This window comes from Ischnura elegans, chromosome 3, assembly GCF_921293095.1.
Source record: "Ischnura elegans chromosome 3, ioIscEleg1.1, whole genome shotgun sequence".
NCBI classification, from domain to species: domain Eukaryota; kingdom Metazoa; phylum Arthropoda; class Insecta; order Odonata; family Coenagrionidae; genus Ischnura; species Ischnura elegans.
In genome coordinates this window covers 59,890,068-59,912,382 of record NC_060248.1, presented here as the reverse complement: position 1 = coordinate 59,912,382, position 22,315 = coordinate 59,890,068, and the positions used below count along the sequence as shown (strand labels likewise).

Here is a 22,315-nt window from a genome sequence, read left to right as displayed (position 1 = left end):
TATCTCTATGGGCCCTCAAAAAACGTATTCTTACCCTTTCACGGATCTTCTCCTTAAGGAATGGTTTCACGAACGAAACGATGGAATCCACGAGTGGGGACACGTTGACCACATGAACTTCCTTGAGCTTCACGGGATACGCCTCCTAAAATGTGGAGAGAAAATGTTGTGTGTTAGGCTTTTGTTTTACAGTCGATACGAATTTGTAAAATGAAAATTTGCTGGCGAATTTTCACTCGTAGCCACCACCACCGGTTTCAATACATTTTGTATTATCTTACAGTGAAGATATTACAAAATGATATGAATATATTAAATGTACCTGAATCTAATACAAAATTTACTGAAAATGGTCGTGATATAATATTTTTCATCGAAAATATCCATTACATTTTATTTTGTTAATGTCGAGAGAAAACAATGCATACAAATGAAAATATTGTTTATTTAAGAGTTTCAGGTTTATTATTTTCTGTTCACCCACGGAAATGCTGGATGTTGCAAATACAAGGAAATTTTATATTTTTCTTAATGATGGAAATAATGAGGATTAGTACTTCGTTATTACGCAGTATAATATTTTTAAATGCTCTATTAGTCCGCATAAATACTTTGAAAAGCATAAATACCTTGTAAGTTCACATAAAATATCCATTGAGTGTGGAAATTAAAAAAGTATGATGATTAGGGTGTTCCTTATTTGAGCAAAACATTTTCTCGCGAAATTCGTGCTCTCACCTATTTTTTTCCTTTTGGTCACATGGGCCCTAATATGAAATTTTATCTCAATCGGATATCGTTAACCTGTGCTGAATCGCACGACAAGTTTAAATGGGAATTGGAAAATTGGAAGTGAATGGTTTATTTATTGGCTCATGTCAGAGTTAAAGTCAGAAATGAGTAATTTTAGCATAGTTATACTGAAAATAGGGTGAAGTTATTTCTTCATATAAACATAATGTATTCTTGATAGCACACTTTTTAAATATTTTTTTTACATCTTCTAAAAGCTTTACTGTCAACGGCACTAAAGATTCTGATTGTGCACTTCCTTAGTACTACGACTGAAGTAAAAAGCAACATGGTACTTCTTCAGTTGAGTAATTCTTAGCTTTTCACCTTTTCTATATCAGTTGCTGGGCTAAATCCTATTTTCGGGACTGAAATGTCAAAGGAAATCCGTTTAATAAACTCATGGACGAGAATGTAGACGTGAAACATAATCACAGATATTCTAATATTTTATTTTCCACAATTTTTTTATTATTCCGACCCAGGTGTCGACAATGTACACGACGCCATTCTCAAAGGTGAAAATATACAGTTTGCAAGCTTATTAAAACCATTTAGGAAGGTGGAGTAGGGAAAATTGACCTCTCCTTCGATGAAATCTTCTCGGATTTGTTAAGGCTGTTTAAGGCCAACGTTTCGATGAGAAACTCCCCAATTGGCCTTAAACAGCCTAACCTGTCGCCAAACCCGAGATGATATCATTAATAGTATTCGCCAGGAAAGCCTACGATCTTTTAGACCTCTCCTTTACTCTCCGATCATGTCTATCGTGTCAATTTTCTGCATTATCATTATTGTCATTGATCATTATTTCCATTATTAATCAACTCCACAAAGTTTATATGGACTCAGTAAATTGCATTTTCCTGTTTGTCTCATTCCATCCAGGGTTTGAAGCATTGAAGTCCATTCCAAGCATTGAAGTCCTTAATTTAACGGTTAATAACTTCAATGCTTTTTTCCTCTAAAGCAGTACTTTTGAGTATTATAGCATGCACCCATAGATTATATCTTCCTGAGGACCAAGATCGATGTAAGTTTAGGTGACGTGGTTTTTAATTAAGACTTCAGACGGTATGCATTTGAAATAAGAAAAATAGGAAGAGCGAAATTATTACTAGACTGATAGAAAGTAAGACTATTGTTGTAAAAGGTGGTAAGTTGACAGATTAACATCTTAAAAAAATCCAGGCCAGCGCACGAATGGATTTTTCATTCGATTACCATAAATTATTATCAATATTTTATAAAAATGTTAAATATGGTAATCTAAGGCTCAATTGAATTATAGAGGAACATGGACGAGGAACTCATACGGAATATATGTCCGGTTAACATTAAGTGAAGTAGCGGAATCCTTGAAAGAGGGTAATTTAAGCCCTTCCGTGGGTAGTTTCGTCGTGTTTAACTCCGTGTCAAAGGGGGAATGAAGGCCTCGCCGAGGACTCACCTGCACGCAGACGAGGAACTTCTTGATGAGCAGTGGCGTGACTTTGGAGAACTGGGACGCGGTGGCGACCGTGGCGTCCAGGATGTACACGTCTCCCGCCACGCCGACCGCCTCCTCCTTCAAGCGGATGTCTCCGACCATCAAGGCGGCCTAAGGACGAAATTGGTGAGTGATTTTTACCATAATAATGATGAATTTTTTCTCTTGAGCGTTCCTCGAAACATCATATGAGGCTTGGTTTTTAAAAAGTAAGTACCGTTTTAAAATATTTTTAAAAATCGGTTAACTTTTTGTGACAATTTTTTTACATAAAAGCCCACATTTTAAAATACTTTTCCAACTAATACCTGTACGTTTATATTAAGGCACTTAAGTTTATATAGGTCATATCGAACAAAAAGCTTTTGTATACCGTCGACGTAGAAAATAGGGTGGTTTCCTTTTATTTTTTATCGCCTAAATCGAAAGATTATTACACCTGGAGTACGTATTTCACGCTTTTAGATTTTTAAATGACGATATCTATTTTTCGCGATTAAATGAAAAGTGAAAAATTTCAAGCGCGCGATAACGCGATGGCTAAGTATGAATGCCGGGAAAACTCCGTGTGACATCGTTCTGGTTCCCGCTGCCACAAGTGAGGTGACCTTGAGGCGAGGCTTTGAGCGCTGATACGACGCAGGATGCTAGCAGGTGCAGAGTACCATGCTAGCTGGTAGCGCTTGGCTTAAATAAGGATTATTAATACCTTATCAAACGAAGAAAACTTTCCGACCTTAGCCAGTTTTAATAATTGATTATTAAGAGATGCTTCCCTGTGCTCTGTGCCTCATGCATGCATTGGTAATCTCAGACGATGTAAAACTCCTATCTACTCGTATAGAAACTAGATCCCTGTGACGTCACGTGGAGTGGCATGGCATGGGTGCCAATCTGGCCTTTTCAAATAAGGATAAAAATTGACCATTGCCATTCGTCTAAACCGGTATTTCTAAAACCAAATAATTTGTATATTATGAATACTCTAATGGTGGGTAACGAATCGCAATCAATGCCTTCCGTTTTCTTTAATGAAGGAAACTACCCTAATGCCGCCTGAGTTGACAGCCACTACAAAACTATTGTTTTTACGCTTTAATCGTCATCACGGCGCTGACCTCCTAGGTGTTCCTTCAGATGAAAAAAATGTGGTAGTCATTTGGCGGTTGGTAGGGACTGTATGGAGGATTGTAAATTGTTCCCTAACAAAGGATGCTATGAGATTTTCGGTTCGATTGGCTGCATGTGTCTTTCAGAAAAACTATCCCTTTACACAGCATTCTTCGTATTTTTCTGAATGGCATGGCGAATCTGAAGAAAGGTTTAGTGCTTTTAAAATGTATACGCGGAGCTGATCAGCTCATTCGCGCGCATGGATCATCCTTTGAAATCCAGCAAAAGTGAAAGTGGTTGGGTTTATGTCATGATATTTTGCAGTCGATCGCGACAAAAGTTGAAGGTGTTGATGAGTGCACAACTTCCAAAACTTCCGAATAAGAGAAGATCTTAAGTCCTTAATTTAACGGTTACTTAACTTAAGTTAAATTAAGGTTACTTAGCTTAACTTAAGTTATGATTCAATTCTATTTTCCTCTAAGTCAGTACTTTTGAATATTATAGCATGTTCCCATAGATTACATCTTCCTGAGGGCCAAGATCGATGTTAGTTTAGGTGAAGTGGTTTTTAATTAAGACCGCGGTATATATTTGAAATAAGAAAAATAGGAAGAGCGAAATTATTACTAGATAGATAGGAAGTGAGACTATTGTTGTAAAAGGTGTTAAGCTGACAGATTAACATCGAAAAAGTTTCCTGGCCGTCGCACGAATGGGTTTTTCATTCGATTACCGTAAGTGATCACCAATATGTAATAAAAATGTTAAATGTGGTAATCCAAGGCTCAATCAAATTGTATAGGCACATGGAAGAGGAACTCATACGGAATATATGTACGGTTAGCATTAAAAATAACTAATATGTTTAATTTACATATAAATTCAGAGGTAAGGAAAGAAAGGGATATATATACAAAGTATACCACTTGCAAATTTTATTGGTTATATAGTACACTCAGAGCCTATATTGACAAGTTATTGAGTCCATCGGAAGAAAAATTTTCTAGGGAAAGATAAAATAACAACTTGATCTCTTCAAAAAGGTGATTAAAAAATGGAGGATTTATCACTGTGCCGGATTACACTTCAAGGAGAAATATGCCATCCAGGTTCTGAGTTTAAAGAATTAGGAGCTGAACATTTGAAGAGTTACTTAAGAAGAACACATTTACCTTGAAATCTTCGGACACGGTACCGAGCTCGTTTCCGCTGGCTCTCATGACGACCACTCGACGTCCCTCAGGGGTGAGTCCTGGCAGGGGTGGCATTTGACTGCAAAGGGAAGATTTATTAATGAAAACCACACATTTTCTAGAATCATTGCTCTGTTTCGTATTTTATATTTTCCTTTGATTTCGTACACATTTTAATTTTGATCTTCATGTTTTTTTAAAATGTCTAACGGAAGAAAATTTTATCACCCGACACATCTCTATTGATATATGTATTCGGAAATATTTTAGTTTATACGATGATTCTCTCCGTGTCAATCTCCTGCTGTTATATAAATTTTATCTTTCATTCAGAGTTCTATGAAAAAGCCAATTGACCCGTAGAATTACGTTAATTTTTATAGGTAAACCTTCACAAAAGTTCAAGGATTCCACCGTTTTTACTTACAGAATGTGGGTGACAGTTTATTCACATTAATCCATTCAAAATTATGTATTTTTTACTGATGAACCCGGATAAGAGAAAAAATTTCATTCAAATTGTCACGTACATGTTTTTAAACACCTCCTGGATCTCAGGCCGCATGGGATCTCTGTTGGCGAAAAACTCCGGCAAAGCTGTACGCATGGTGTAATACATGTCCAGCTTCCTCTTGGTCTTCTCCAGACTGAACTTGCAGCCCCTCAAGAAGGTTATCAGCCTTTGGTCATCTGTAATTAGTAAATTTATCGGTGAATTCGTTCCAAATATTTTTTTGAGAAGAACTTACTGGCGAGTGAACTGTCGCACCTTAAATGAACCGTAACATTTTTTAAAGCGCTGTTTTCACTTATTCACTCGGTACCATGCAAGTGTCTGGGAGCAATAATAATTCTGTGTCGACTTTGGAACAAAGGCAGTGGAGTCATGGTGCCGGTGCACTGGTTAACAAAAGATATAATAGTCAAATAACAATTTTATCAATTTTGTTACCTCAAAATTTCTAATACATATATTTGTTACCTTTTCAAATAAAATGTAAATAATAAACAGGTAATAAAAACACTCAGAGTAATGGTTCACTTTTAAAAAATAGTTAAGGAAAGTGCGTTCCGGCACTGTTAATTTGACCATGACGTCACAGGACAAATGGACATAAATCATAGGCTATTTCTGTGACTTTCTTTACCGTTTCAGAAGCCCATTCAAGAAGTTCGGAAAAGAGGTGTTCATTTTTGAAAAGTGGTGGTCTGTATTACAAAGAAATTATTCATGCCTAAAGATGGGAGTGTGGGTAATTTCAGCAGGAAGTGAAGTAAAGACCTAAGCAAGGCAGTAAAAAGGTTTTGTATTCTCGGTGAAAGTTGTCTTGCGATTCCACAATGGTTCAATCACGTTCACAGAGGTTTCCCTTACCCTCCACGCCGAGAGAACCAAGTTATTTCATATCATGCCAGTGTGTTTGCCCTTTCATCCTTCGGACGTAAAGTTAACTTCTCCAACCACATTTCCTTAAAAATTATTAGCTGCCGACAAAAACCTTCAAATAGCTTCAAAACCTTTGATATGATCGGAGATAAGGAGATTGTCTTCTTCCTTCTCATCGACTCTTTCACCTTTAGTTCTTACCTTTAAAATAGTGGGAAATCCAATGATAATATAGAGTTATGACTGATTGCTTCTCGTTAAGTGTAGTGGGCCGAAAAAGGATAATCTAGTGAAAATTCGTGGTTTTAAGATGGCATCTCTGCCCAGTTTGAATGACTTCCGGATATTTACGGCTGAAAATTGCTATTTAATGACCTCTTCATAGTCTAATTTTGGAGTTTTACTGGCTAAGCATTCCTTATTGAGAATTCTATTCTCTGTGCGCATCAAAAATGATGATAAAACAAAAAAATAATGAGAGATATTCGTTTTAAAAATCCTCACTCATCTGTTCAGTGTGGAATGGTTGATTTAAATCACTTTTCGTGAGGTTTATTCTACCATTCATATTTTGGAATCCTCCCTAAAACTCGTCTGTTTCTTGAAGTGAAGCACTGTGATTCTGGGAGTGGTACCCCTTAATTGGTACGAAGTTAATACTCACTGCTGACTCAGGGTGCAGAGGTAGATAGTTTAGATGGAGGTAGAAAAAAAAGTTTAAAAATTTACTCCCAGATGTCATCGAAATGCAAAAACCTAGCAACTATAAGGGTTCCATCTATGCAAAATATCCGTAATGCTCTAGAAATTTATGCTGATTTCAGTGTGTATCGCTTAGTTCTAGCATAGCCTAATCCTATTGGATTTGGCCATGGGTTATTTATTTACAGTTATCCCTGAAAACAGCACATTATGGACTTTATATCAGGGGTTCGAATTACCAACATTTTGGCATGCATTTAATTCTTTCATCTCGGGAATGAGAGGATCATTGAGGAACGATGGACGGTTACCATATTCGACAAGGTAAGAATTTTCTGCGGTTACTATTCAGTGTCCTCATCCCAAAGATGCTACTGAAATCGCTATTTAATATCATGAGCCTAATGGAAAAAATATTTCGGCGTTCTCCAATCTCACAAGGGTATTTCGTACGATAGTGTTATGGAACCGAGATAAGTATTTTTCTGATTTAAATTACCTTCCCCCGCTGATATATCATCGGAGGCTCGTCAGAATATGTCATTTTATTATGGCTTAAAATCAGCGAGCGCCTAATAAGTCTTCATAGTTTCAGCTCCTTAAGTGTTTGAATTATGATCCTAGTTGGCATCTTCCTCCTTGAAGTGTAATCTGGCTTCCCTTTTTTTAATAATTTTTTGGGGAGCTCAAATTGCTTTTTTTATCTTTGCTTTGAAAATTTTTCTCTCGATGTACTCTAGAACTTATCCAGCTTATTAAAACAACTTGTCTGTTTCCACACTATTCTATTTTTACCGACCATGGTTTCGGCAGCTTGTGCCATTGTCAAGGTTGTCACAAGCTGCCGAAACCATGGTCGGTAAAAATAAAATAGTGTGGAAACAGACAAGTTGTTTTAATAAGCTGAATATCAAAGATTTCCACCGCATCACGCCGTACACTGTATCTTTTACTAGAGCTTATCGATATAGGCTGAGAGTATACTTTATACCAATAAACTTTATATATTCTATACACATCCGTTATTTTTCATGTTAACCGAACATTTTTCGATTGTGCCTTGAATTGTATAAATTAAACCAAATAAAATTTCGATTACGTTTTGTGCTCGTCATTCATATTTGTGTATCGTTATGAAGGATCGTTTGAAATATGGCTTGATTTGCTATTTAGTTGGATGGCATCAGTCATTCCTATCTTGCAAGTCTCGTTTGTGAAGCTCGTTCAGCGGAAGTCCATCCTGAAGGAGAAGTCATTCATGGAGAAGGTAGCTAATTATCGGAAAGAAGCGGTAATTGGCTGCTCTAATTACTTCACCCGTAACTGACCGTTATTTCGATGCACATGCGAGACCTTTTCCGTGGATCTCATATCAGTGATCCGTCAGAATATGTCTATTTTTTCCTTTTCCTGGAGTTGAGAAATCGGTCTTTCGAAGTCCTATCTCTAATTGAAATGAGGCGAAAATTTTGAACTGCCACAATTGATTACCATATACATCCAACCGTGGTAGTAGTACAATGGATCCGGCTACGATGAGACATTGTGAACGACATAAAAACATATGATTTTCGTTTGTTGTTGCGATGAGTAATTGATTTTTCTGCATTTGTGGATAGCCGCTACAATTAAAGACAGTTTCTGCGTGTATTTTGTAGCCCTAATATACTTTTCTAAAGATCTTCGTGGGTGAGAATTTCATATTGTAATGAGTTAACGAAATTCTATTCTAGTGTCCTGTATGCATTTGAAACTTCAAATCATGCTTAATGTGGGGGTTTTTGTTAGTTCTTGTAGAACTCATTATTATCCCTAGGCCGATATTATTTTCGATACGAATCAATTGTTTAAAAATTGAAGTACCATCTTTTAAATTTTAGGGGTGGTAATGTTTACTCTTCTCTAAATTTTCATCTCCAAAAGTCAAATTTAATATAATGCCTTAGTATTTCCTGTATTAATATTTGTATTTCAGATATAGGAAATTTTAGGACTAAGTTCAGTTTCGTAGACCATTAAAATTTCAATTCGGTATCCGCAGTTTTTTTACGATTAGTTATCCCCAAATGTGACAATATAAAAGCTGTCGAGCGGCTCTTTTTGATATTTATTTTTTATTGTAAGTGCATTCGTGGAGTCATTTGTTGCATGAAACATTTAACTTCCTCCGGCGAATGGCTGACATAAACAGTTCTCGGGTTTCCAACCGGGTTAGAGATGGAGGAGGAACGTAATTTATTGTAGGTATCTATTAGTAAAACAATGCAAATATTAAAGCCATGAAGTGCATAGGAATTTATTTAATGCAATTGGAAAATATAATTGGCCGTGAGGATATATTATCCAGTGTCACGTTATTGAGAACGGTATAAAAATATTTCCGTTAAAAATTTGATATTTTCGGGTATTTTCTTCAAATGCTTGTGCTCTATTGGTGATATAAAATTGAAGTTATTTGGCAGTTATTTCACAAAAGCTTCCCCCAATTGTCTCACCAGTATTGATGAAAGTGTAAAGAGAAAAAGCCTCATTATTTGATATTCTTGTAATTTCAAGTTAAATACATTTCAATGAATTATTTATATATCTTTTGAGTTAATGATCGTGGCACGTGCAGAAATGGAATTAAAAACAAATACAATGATTGAGTGTGAATTTAGACTGGTGTTGAAACCTTTTAATACACCAAAGTCTATATTGTAATTTATGCTGAGTAATTAAACGGTGAGTGTACATAATTATATTTTGATATCTCCATGACATCAGTTTGGGGGAAGATAAGGATCGCTGTACGAGCATACTGTGAGAGTTAGAAAAACATACTCAAAGCTATTTCCCCAAGCTATCAAGCCAACGTGATAGAAATCAACATACGCAAGAATAGAAAGACAATGAAACGATTTAGCTATCAGGTATTTTATGGCGAGTACTTATTAAGGCTAGGATTCATATTCATAATGCTATAGTATTACTATTCCTTTTCGGCTATCCAGCGAAATGATTTTTGGATTTTTCTCCTCATAGAAAAATTTACCAATTTCGTTGGTGAATCAAGTAATGGTTTCGCTAGTGGTGGGTCCCGTTGTCCCCATGGCAACGCGGGTATTCCCTATCCCACCCTTCCATCCCTATCCTCTCCCTGGAGGCGTTGACGGGCTCCTATCGAAGCGGCGCCTCCCTCTTTTTTTCCTTCCCATCCATTCCCTTCCCCGGGTGACTGGCCGATCAATTGAATTACTGGGTCCCGGCCCCGGTGTGTTGTATCCTTCAAAAGGCCCCCTTTGAGCCCCCCATTCGATATCCCCTTTTCGGTCCTCGTTTTAAAGCGGTTAGTTGTCTTATTTCATGTGACTGTGATGGCATAGGGTGAATGTTTTGATTGCTGATGATTCTTACCATCAACTTGAGGTAGGTGAGGTTGTTTCTCCAACCATTCCTTGATGTGCTGAAGGCTTTCTTCGTTTTTGGATGGCTCTTCGTTGAGGTCCTTCTGGATGCGAAGGGACATTTCAGGGGTTGGCTGGACCAAAGTCATGGTGGATGTTGCTGCTCTCACGGATAAGTGGCAAACGAACCTGGAATATAAATAAATGCATGTATGAGAACAATAAATCTTCGTTTGTCTCAGAACGGAGGTTTACAACACCAGTACCTTATGAGCATTGCGTAAAATTCAATAAATATTTTTTTAATAATTTCCTGGAATAGTTTGGTGGTGGCAGGCCTTACGTTTAGGGATAATTAGTATGTTGTATACTATTTTGGTATCGTTCTTATACTTATTATAAATAGTTATTGAATTGGGAATAGAGTTTTGTCAACATTATTTGTTTGAAATGAAACCCTATTGTATATTGGAACTGAAAATTTTAACTAACGGGAAAAATAAAGTACATAACAAAATATAATCAATGGAGAGCACAATTTAACTATTGGCTTTAATTGCCAAAGAAAAATATTCTCCACCCCCTTTGTTCCAAAACGGAATCCGCGACTGATAAAAAGTAGTTTTATGTTGGCTCTAATGTATTTAAAGTGATAAAAATGAAGAGAACATGTAGTATCGTTATCTGAATGAATTATAAGTAAGGATATGGCCGCGAAATGCAGTCATCCGTCAGTTATACGTATTATGATTCGTGCGTATGTAAATGCAAAATATCATGGGGTTTCCTAGTTAAAAATCAGTACATACTGAGAATCTATCATCGTTAGCTAACTATGATCTATTAACTCGGGTAAGAGCGAGAGATTGAGACTAACCCGGGGGTCTAAAATCACCTCATTGAATTTGACGATTATTCTTCTAGTGTCTTGGCAGGCGCGATTGTCTCTGGTCTCCGAGATACCGCTCTGCATTATGTCCTAACCAATGCTGGAGTCACTAATGGTAGTCCCTTTAAGACGGTTGCGTTGGAAACTGATCAGAAATTTTTCGATCGCTTTTAATTGCTAACGTTTGATTCCGAGTCGTTAGCAACGCGATCGGAATTTGGAGCGTTTGAAAAATTTCCTTTCAACGGCGTCATATGAGCCCTCGCTGTGAGTCTTTAGAATGAAGAATTTCACACAAAAAATACCGATTCCGTTGAAACTAATAATAATCAACAATTCAGAATGAAAATGTAGGAAATAATTTCAATCAGTGTCAAGCTCATCCCCCATAAATGAATATTTGGAGAGTATAATTTTCTGAATCACTCGATCATTCCCACATTTTTTTCCATCGATTGTTCCGTCGTTCCTCGTATTTACAACTGTCGTTCATTGAAAAGCCAAGCGCGGCATTACAATCTCTGATAGCGGCTGAACGTTTTAATTGGCTGAAAGACGTTACCAGCGATGATTTCATCGACGGAAAAAGGGTCGTGTCGAGTGATGGATCAAAGGGATTGGATATCCATCCCAGGAGCCACCGCGGAAAATGATTGCGTGAAATGGTCATTTTTCCGCCATCATGGAAGCTCATCATCATCATCATTAGTCAACAATCCTAAGATTGGTTTGACGCAGTTCTCCATTCCTCTCTCCTATCCGCTAACCTTTTCATAGCGACATATTTTTTCTCTTTTACATCCTTCATAACCTATCCTATGTAACTAATTCGAGGCCGTCCCTTGCCCTTCCACCCTTCCACTTGTTCTTCTGCGATTGTTTTCATCAGGTCATCATATCTCGTAACTTGGCCAACTTAGTTTTCCGTATTATCCTTAAGACTTTAACAAGACCTCTCTTTTCTACTACTATTTTTAGCACTTCGTCCTTACTTACACGGTCGATCCATTTCATCTTCATCATTCTGTGGTAGCACCACTTTTCGAATGCTATCGTTGAAGCTATCGCTCGGAAAGGATTGTGTGATTCAGGTTTCAGAGCGAAAATTGTTTCCCCACCCTCCCAAAAATGAGGATCAATACACTCCACTGTGTTGACCTACTAGATGGCCCGAAGCGGCGTTGTATTTGCAGGTGGTCCACCCCACCGATCACCCCCCCCCCCCGCTCTCTACGTCTGCCTGCTCTTTCTCTTCGTCTTCCGTGGAGTACGGCGCGTGATTCACGAGATTGATGCAACCTTTACGCGACCGTCCGTCACACACGAGTTCCCGGCGAAAGACGTGCACCACGTTGTTTCCGGGGATCAAGCTCGCTCGTTCAAGTCTCTCTCTCTCTCGTCCGAATGGCTGAGGTTTGCTGGCGGGAATCGGCGTGGACGTGGACATGCGTCTGTGACCGCCAGTGAGATCCCGTTGGAATGTGTCGGAATTTCCTAATGCTTTCTGTGGTTACCCCACAAGTGCATTCATTGCGGATCCATCCATGATAGCCTTAAGGAATTAAGACCAATTATTTGATGCAGCCCGAGCGTGGAGGGTTAGAAAACGAATTTACTAACTCTCCCCCTGAGGTTTGCTTGTGGGAATCGTCAGCGCGTAGACGTGGACATGCGTCTGTGACCGCCAGTAAGATCTCGTTGGAATGTGGCGCTCGGAATTTCCTAATGCTTTCTGTGGTTACTCCACAAGTGCATTCATTGCGGGTCCATCCATGATAGCCGTAAGGAATTAAGACCAATTATTTGATGCATCTCGAGCGTGGAGGGTGAGAAAACGATTTAACTTACTCTCCCCCATTACGCTATCTTTTATTATATGCATGCTATAAAACCCACTTCCGACCACTCACTGAATGACTTACTCTCTCAAATAATGTTTGGGGTGAACGAGACGAGATACAACGTAATGTCATAGAATCGACCCCCTCTTATATCGTCAACAACCTTAGGGAAAAAATGTTGAAACACGTAATTTTCCATCAATGGCAGTGTTGCTTCTTAATATATGCCTACAATGTTTTGAGGTCGAAAAATAGATTTTTCTTAAGTGTCATTTGTCGAATGTAGACCATGTGATACCTCGATAAACCAGTTTTCACACCGCTCCGAGAACTAATTTTGAACAAATTGTGCAAATTCACTATTTCGTGAATTATTTCTCAATAATGGAGGGAGTTGCGTTATAGAGATTCTTTATTTTACAAACTTAATCAATTAATAAAAATGGCCAGTAACCTTATTTCTTTTCAAAATTCGTAAGGACTAGTGTTCTTTTTCCTCAATGTATGAGATTTGCCGCCAATAGACGAAACTCATCAAATATAGATAAGAAAAAGAAGATAATAACATAATGTGAGAATTTTCATAAGGGCGAATATTATTCATGAAAATAATCTTTTTTTGCAAAAGTGAGAAGAAGAGTCGATTTGGTATGCAGTAGGCATTTGATTGCCTAAATAAGTGACTTGTTAAACTGAAGAAAATACTGCCTTATTCTCTAGATCATAAAATCATAAATATGTACCTTCGTGTTGAGTACCAACCCGGACAACGAGGACTGATTATGACGTCAGTTAGTTTAGTTTATTTTTTATCTTTTGTTTCACAATGTTTTAAGTATCCCTGCCCTCCGCTTGTTTGAAGTTTGATGAACGATGCGGGACTAATGTGCTCTGTTGTTCAAACACGTAATCTCTTGATGGCATTAGAAATTTGCGCTGGCATCTCTCTCTTTCCTTGACTTTCCCTTTCCCTTTCGACTACGCGGAGCATACCTTCCTCTTTTCTAAAGTAGCTCAGCTCTTGGGTCTGTTCCACTTAACACGCTTTCTTGGATAACAACGATCGCGCATTATGACAGAATCAAAAGTCATTTCACGCTTCAGTCTTACTATATCATGAATGAACCCATTATACTCGCTACATGCATAATCTCATAATTTTGGTGCATTGTTTTATGCAATGGACTGGAAAACTAAAGCACCGAGTGTGCCGTGTTTTTCCTTACTGTTAATTGAAAAATATTTGTGTGCTACCTGGTATTTGCTCCTAATTCAATTTTTTGTGTTCTTCCTTGTAGACGTCTCGCTACATTTATGCCGGAGACGAAATTACGTGAGTTTTATTCGTAGATTTCTTTAGAATTTCACGATAATTAATGCGCATATAATATGTAACTGTAATAATAATAATATCATATGTAACTGTTTAGTAACTATAATATCATTCTTATTTTACCAAAGAAGACTTAGAATCAACTGTTTACTAATATTAAATTGCTCTACATTTTAAATATATTGTCTTTTTTGTGTATTCACAGGATGCACAATGTTGCCTGAAGCCTCAGCATTGAATCAGATTTTGGCTTTGATTCTGTAAATTGAAATGATTTTTTTTAAATTTTAGCGTGTAAATTTATATCTATATTTTAAAACATCGATTTAAGTAATTCATATGTTTCGGTATTGCCCAATGATTATTCAGTTGAATTAGGTATGGATTTAAAATTGAAAATTTGAAGGTTGTAAATACTGATAAGTTTACTTTTCATAACTGATCTTTTATTTAAGCACATCGTTAACAAGTTTTTGTGATGGAATTCGATCAACTCGAGAGATTAAATCAAACTTGAACTAAGTTTTACATTCTATATGGGTATAGTATTAGCATAGTAGTAGCGATGTTACGTATTCAGTAATAGTATAGTAGTAGCGATGTTACGTATTCAGTTGATTTTTCACTTCCTATCTTTTAATGCTATTGTAGTATGTAGCGTTGAGGGGTCGGAATTCATATATGACTTTATTCTCAATTGTAAATGATTTAGCAATACATATCGATTTAATACATACATAAAATTAACATTTTAGGTGGTATCAGTTATTTTATTCTAGGTAATAGTCAAAAAGGATTAATGTCATCGATAAGTAAAGATGGAAATAATGGTGAGGAGTTTGGTTGTCACATTTCCTATTTCTTTGTCTATTGTTTCGTAAGTCATCACTCAGGTAGTGATTTCAGAAGACCGTGATAGGTGTTGCGTCATGATCCATTTGGTGCGTACGCAACTCATCGTCATCCTTTGATTTTTTTCGTAGAGATTTAACCCTCGAATGAATTAACCTTCCACTCTTTTTCGAGTCGTATTCGAATGGCGGCATCCTGTGGTTGAAGAGCAATAAGAGGGGATTACGGTTTCAGTGTATGCGTATCAAAAACTTCAAAACTGTTAAATCGGAATCCAAGCTATGAATTTTCATTGATTAAAGTATTTATAACCTTTAATAATTACATGCATTAGAATGCAATTCATTTAGGCATGAAGACTTTTGGTTTGGGGTTATTTGAGGTATTTGATGACGTTCTAAACTTCTGGAGATGAATAAAATCAATGTGGAAAATTAGGAACAACATTTGACGAACGAGCGAATTGTTTCAACGAAGATTTGCAGGGCGATAGTCGTCCTTATCTGAGTTTATTGTGAAAGGTCGGTGGCTCTAAAATGTTAAAAATAAAACAATATACGACTATCACATTGGAAGATTACATTATTGGAAATGAATTAAGCTTTTGAAAGGAAATAAACGTCCTGTATTGAACATAAAGGCGGAAAAAATAACGTACAAGTCCTCCCAAAAATTTGAGCTTTATTGATGCTCGGTTTTCTGAAAGAATTGTCTACATTATAATTGGAAACAGTGAATCTAGTGCCGCTCAAGATACTGCAATGAAATAGGAAATTAGAGAAGATCCATCGCGATTCCGCCGTAGAGTCAGTGAGGAAGGTCAAGTAAATCTCTATAATTCAACTGGTGATGAGATGTCAAACGTCAAAGCCCGTCACGCACGATGATGCGACTCTTCCTGCATCTGCAACTCTGCCGAGTGAGTAAAGACGCTAATTAACCCCCCGGATAAAAGAGGATGTGTTTGTACGCATATGCACGGGCATTAAACGAAGCTAGTTGCAGAATTAAGTCATCGCAAAAAGATTTGCGTCGTCGCCTATAGGCGCGGGTTACTATCTTATCAGGGTGCGTTTAATGGTTGTTTCATGGATATTCATAGAAAATCATATCGAGCCAGCTTCAATTATAGCAAAACCACGAGGAGGCCAACGTAATATGTGCTTGGCGAGATTTTGATAGCTCTCATTATCCTTACAGTGCGGCTTAAATTTCACCTCATCCATTTTGAAATCGGTTGAAGGTTTTTTTGTGACGTTATGTCCCTAATAAAATATGGTAAAAAGGATGTGCGGTTGCATTTCTTTTCGTTAGCACCTTTTTTTCTAAACGCTGCTCATCCGTTATTTTTTTACGTTGCTGCCAAAGACCACCGTAGGGTTACCACTGACGGAGTTGAAAGGGTATCATAGATGTATTTTAAAAGCTAATAAAGAAATAATCCAATTAATTGTAATAATCGTAAGAATATTTGAGGAAATATGTGATTTTTCTTATTTGAGACAGATGTGAACCGAAGTTATATTGTAAGGTATGATTACTCATTTAATCCCATAACTGCTTGGCAAATTTTGGAATTTGCTTTTGAGCCAGCGAAGTAAACGAGCAAATACTATTTAACTATTGATGATGCTCATGTGGGCTTACGCCTCCTTGGGTAATAGTGAGGATTTAACCTGATTCGGGAGAGGTATCGGTCCCTGTGGTGGCGGGAAACCCGTAAAACGGCTGCCGGGCAACCTTGTGGAATTTTTTTCGTTTGCATTAAAATTAAACCATCTAATAGATGTCCGTTAAAGTTTTTAATAATCGATTAAAATCGTCTGTAAATGATATTCGGCGAGCGAGCCGATAGGATCGTTCACTAAGACCCGAAATTGCAATTAGCGAAAATAATTCGGTAGATGGTCGGTAAAGATAGGTGGCGACGGAAAAAAGATTCCTTATTCAGCCATTTTATCATAAACTTGAGGTGAAATATTGCGAAAGTTGCTGTCTACTTTCCAAGAGTTAGTGGCGTCATTGGAGTGGTGGCTCATTAAATCGTTCAATCGTCCTTGACGAAATAATCGCTGGCAGGAGTTCTAATTACAAAGAACCACGAGAAACGGATGGATGAAATTGAGGAGGAGTGAAGAAGCGGTGAGCTGCTCGGCAGAAGTTAGTGACGTCATTGACTTATCTGTGAAAAGGTTAGAGGTTAGACCGTCCAAATACCGTCCAAATAGACCGTGAAAAGGTTAGAAAATACCGTCGGATTTTTCGTCGCGAATAGCTCGAGAAGTAGGCGGGGGATCAAAAAATGGGTATCCTTAATTTTCAAATTCTATCATTTTCAACGGGGAGCCTGGTAGCCTATTTGGTACGGGGCTTCGCGTCTGATAGAGGAGTCTTGGGTTCAAATACCGGATGAAGCCTTCGCACACCCTCTAATCAAAATCCTCTTAGTGATGCCATCTTTATTAGAAGCGAATTTGGGAGTGGATAGCCCTTTCTTACAATTTACTTGTTTGAGAATCACATACATCCATGCCCTGGATGGTGGTAAATACACCCAGGCGGGATTCGAACATGCGATATTAAGGTTGGCAAACAGGGAAATTACCCTGGCGCCAACGACCCTAAATGTGTGATATTCACACGCTAGTGACTTAGTCTGGGGCGAGCTTTACCCTCACCTATCCAAAAACAACCTCCGGGTTGAATCACTGAGTGAGTGATCACAATTTACAACGGAGGAAAATGAGTGAAAGAGCCCATTGTGAGCCGACGTCTGTCAACGGAAAGCGATTTCCATTCCTATCTCTCATCCCTCATCACCTCGCTCCGTCAGTGAAGGCTATTTGGGTACTCCACCGGGGAATCTGGCTGCCGACGTTTCGGAGTACGACCCGTACCCCGAAACGTCGGCAGCCTTGAAGGAGATAACCCGGTGGAGCACCCGAGCAACCTTCAATACCAGCAAACGCTGGGAAAGCATCAGATCTTTTTTCACCTCCCTCCGTACTCGTTTAGTCTTCTTATGCGCAGAAGCCCTCGGTCGAGAGGCGCGGAGCGGCCAGACTTTCTCCCGGCTAGGGGGGCCGTCGTCACAAGCCGATGGTTCGCTTTCACTCCGGAGAACCCACGGGGTTGAGAGTGGGGTGGGAGGTTGTGGTGGGGGTATGTGTGTGTGTGTGCATTGCGGTGTAGAAAAAGGCCAATCCGAGTGGTAATGGTCGGAGAAAGTGCTCAAAGGGGTGAGTTCCAGTGCGCGCACCTCACTTCTCTAGCTTCCCGTCCCGTTATGCAACGGAGCGGAGTCTCGTTCGTGGGTGACTCACTTCTCCATGATCCGGACCTACTCTTTTGGGGGAAGTCAGGGATGCGACCCGGATATATAGCGGGTGCCTTTACCTTGCCCGAAAGGGCGCATATCCTGTTTCCGGCGATTATAAAGACTGCCGTGGACTGTGGATGAGCAGTTATAATGACGTTAATTGGGCTGTCACGCGTCTCTGGGCTTAAGTGAATGGCTGATTGGGAGTTGAGGCTCCCGGAGCGGTGCCCTTTGTATCGCAGTGTGCGATTGGGAAAAATCATCCCCTGCCAGAGTCCACTGTGGTGGTTTAGAGATGGAGCTGTGTTAATCTTTCGAAATGAATCGACTGAAATCAATCATAAATCCGTGGAAGAATATGATAGAAAAAAAACACAGAACAGTTCTACAAACTTTATGTACTGTCGACTAGTGTGGACGGAAATAGCGTCATTCTCAAGACACACAGCTAGTATAGCCGTCGATGCTAGTTTACAGCACATAATTTTTTGAAACTACTGTGTTATTTTCTACCATGAATATCTCCTTGTTCCGTCATGTCACGCCGAAGTCAGTTGATTTCAGTCATGAATCGAATCTCCGGCGAATCTAAATTGTCTCGATCCTGAAAGATTGTTATTCGTGTATCAGATTATGGAATTCGTTTATGAATATCCGAGGTTAAATTTCTTCTTCAAGAAAATTTTCTTTCTGTGATAATCAAGTAAAAAGCTGTCAGAAAAGCTGATCAGGGAAGAATAGAAGCCTTCGAGATCAGGTGCAGGCGGTAAGTGCTGAATAACAAATGGACGGATAAGGTGAGAAACGAGGTGTTCCGAAGAATAGGAAAAGAAAAGTAACTGTGGAGCACCATGCGCAATACAAGGTCCCGGTGGATAGACAATGGGTTAAAAGAAAGAGCAGTTAAGCTATGGGATATGGTACAGGAAAAAATGGAAACGATTGTCTTGCTAGAGAGACCAAACTATGTGTGCTTAGGGAAGATAAAGAAGGACCTAAGGAAGAAAAACATTTGGGAGATGAAGAAACTAGCTTGGGAGAGGAGAAATGGAGATCTGGAGCATATCAATTTTGGGATATTAGCACAATTAAGGTTTTGTAAATATACCTATTCACAGCTGTGCCTCTGCGTAAAAGTTTTCATTTTGTTTGAATTCAGAAACTAATCTCATTTCCATTAGAGTCACTTCGAAACGTTTATGAGCCGTCTGTATAATACAATTGAAAAATTATAAAGAAACTAATTTTGGTTCAAATGTAACTGAAGATTACTGATTTTTGCTGCAGGAGGAGCAAAATAGTGCCATTGCGTGGAAAATCAAATGACTGTACCGCATTATATTTATCTAGTCATCCTCTGCGCAAGAAACCATTCATATTTTTGGTTATGCATTTACGCATTTAGGTGGGCATTAGGTTGTTCAAACAGAGAAAGTTCAGAGCGGGGAGGTAATACTCTTTCCCAAGTTTGAAGATAGTAATGGGATGAGTCTATTTGCGCAGTCGCTGTAGAGAAAGTAATTTTTATGGGATGGAGATGCTGATATCCATGGTGCTGAATTTTGGGAAAAGGCATCTTTTTTGCCGTGTTTCGTATTTTTGTCATTTCTTTTGTGTTAAATGTGAACGCTTTGAGTTTGAAAGAGCCAAATTTTAGGCTTCAGATGCATTGGGAACCATAATTGTAAGAACTGATCCGTTAAAAAATTGTATAATCGCTATCATTCCCCATAACTTAAATTTTAAGCATCAGAGTTACGCCACGAGGTAACTACGGAGTTGATCAATTATGGGAGTTCTAAATTGAATGATTACATTTATTTGCAAAAATCTTGTTGGTTCATGTATTCCATAAAACTTTCGTGTGTTCCGTTTACATATATTTCATTAAAAATTCATTCAGTTTCTGCGTTGAATTTTATGTTCTAAATTGCTCTGGAATACAGAAAGCTTTGTTTCCTATCCTTAAAAAGTTGTAGCTATCATCTTGCTTCTTGTAACTGGGAAAGCAAGTATCGTAATTTAGCCTGCTTTTGAGTGAATTTCCTACCTTTTCCGATTCTTAAGGCTTCCCTGTGAGCGAAAAAAATAATTTCTGGTGTCTAAATTTTGTCTTATTGGGCTTCATCTAACTCAACCAACAAGTGTTTTTCTTTTTTGCTTTGTGATGAAATTATTCTGTAAATGAAAGCAAGCAATCTAATCTGACGATTCGCATTTTTTTTGCATCTTGTTAAACCTTGCATGTAAACCTCATGCTTCAAGAATTCGCTCCCTTTTATTGGTTTCTTAATAATTTTCCGTTCTGATTTCCCTTCCTTTAGTTTTGAAATCGGTCTGTTGTGTTGGCTTATTCGTGCGTTTTTTTTCGGGTGAAATATCAGTGACGTTAGCAGAGCAACGGAACGCATGACCACGGATGCAATTGCTTAACGCCTTTCACTTCGAGATGCGGAAAGGCCAGGCTTGCTCGACCACTGCTTATGCCTCCTCCTTTCTTTAACGACCCCTTTCGTATCGGGATTCAAGTAACGCAGTGGATGACGCTTCACTCCCTATGGACTTATTTTACTTTGTCTTTTTTTCGTGGCACTTTCATAGGTTAAGGTGGTTGAAGCAGTTATCGCTGATCTCCCGGAACCCCTAATGATAAATACGCCCTGAAAGTACTAGGTTCGTATTACACAGGCATTATTAAGGACAGATAATTAATGGTTGGGACTAATTAAAATTGCAGTAATCGAATCCAAATTAGAAGTATATTTCATATTTTTGCCCTCATTAAAGAATGGTTTGATTTTGATTTGATGATTCTGGTTAGTGACGCCTGTAAAAATGTTATTCAAAGATTATTTTTACGCTATTTGAATTTATAAGCTTAATTCATTTCCGATTTTTCCTCGAAAGTTTTTTCAACTGTATTTTTTTGCATTATTTTTTGTAAAAAAGGAAATATATACATTTGTAATTGAATTATTCAGTAACTTTTGTAGTTATTTTTAAGATGAATTTTTAAAGTTGCATTGAATATGAAATGTTGTGGGCGACTGGTATTTTTTCACTTTTAAGCAAAGTTCTTCTAATGTTACACATGTGTGCGAATTTTTATACAGATAGGTACATTTTCAAAGAAACGTTCCGGTCACTTTAAGGGCTTTATCCCTTAGTTAACTCCTCTTGCCGGAGTAGGTGCTCGTAGTTTCTCAGTGACGGCTGGAAGTAAAAAATAGAATATTGAACTCAACCTTTTTGAAACCGCTTCTGTATGTATGCGAATCATATACCAGACACCAGAACTCGAAAAGTCTTCCTCACTTAGAGAAACCGGTTAATGCACAATCTCACACTCCGCACATGATTTTAGCCACAATCCTCGCAGCACGCAGTCCGCGGATCACGGAAGCGCGGTGATTACCTCAGCTGGAGAGGGTGGACGAAGAAATTTCTCTTTTTGTTCGACAAGGAGTCCTTTGCCTTTCCCACATTTTGAAATAAAATCTTGAGGATAATAGGTGAAAGAAGATGGCAGATTGAATCATAGTTGTCTCAGCTGATAGATTGCTAGACAGCGTGTCTCAGCGGTTTTTCGAGGCTAAGCTATAAATCGATGAACAGCGGCGATTGCCTTTCTTCCATGCGACGTAATTGCTCAATTTAAGAAATTACAGTGTATCATAATTTCAAGTATTAGAATGCACATTCAGTTTATTTTGGCTCCCGTTGAATTAAAAAAAAAAAATTACCAAATTATAGTTTCTTTAAACAAATTACCACAGTAGAGACAGCCTTTCAAAACTTTCTCCTACATTAGGCCACGAAGATATTGAATTAATATTAAGCTCGTTACCGAATATTGTATTCAGTAATGCTTGCAGGTCTTTTGGTGAGAATATTTTGTAGATATCCTCCTTAAGGGATGCATGCAATGTTGAAGTCTGACTGCTTCGTAAGGGGAAGGAATGGTGTATACTTGATGAGTGTTATACCCTGCCACCATTGCTACACGTTTGAACATG

General features: G+C 38.2%; 1 protein-coding gene across 1 annotated transcript in view; it reads right to left on the bottom strand.

The window, feature by feature from the left end:
• Positions 1 to 22,315, bottom strand: part of LOC124155887 (alpha-tocopherol transfer protein-like) — a 32,309-nt gene that overhangs the window by 3,324 nt on the left and 6,670 nt on the right. The window contains exons 2-6 of the mRNA XM_046530057.1: positions 10,076 to 10,254; positions 5,121 to 5,280; positions 4,570 to 4,669; positions 2,243 to 2,392; positions 35 to 145 (exon numbers count right to left, since the gene is read on the bottom strand). Coding sequence (XP_046386013.1) covers positions 35 to 145; positions 2,243 to 2,392; positions 4,570 to 4,669; positions 5,121 to 5,280; positions 10,076 to 10,214 — 660 coding nt within the window. The 5' untranslated portion in view covers positions 10,215 to 10,254. The remainder of the gene's footprint in view (positions 1 to 34; positions 146 to 2,242; positions 2,393 to 4,569; positions 4,670 to 5,120; positions 5,281 to 10,075; positions 10,255 to 22,315) is intronic.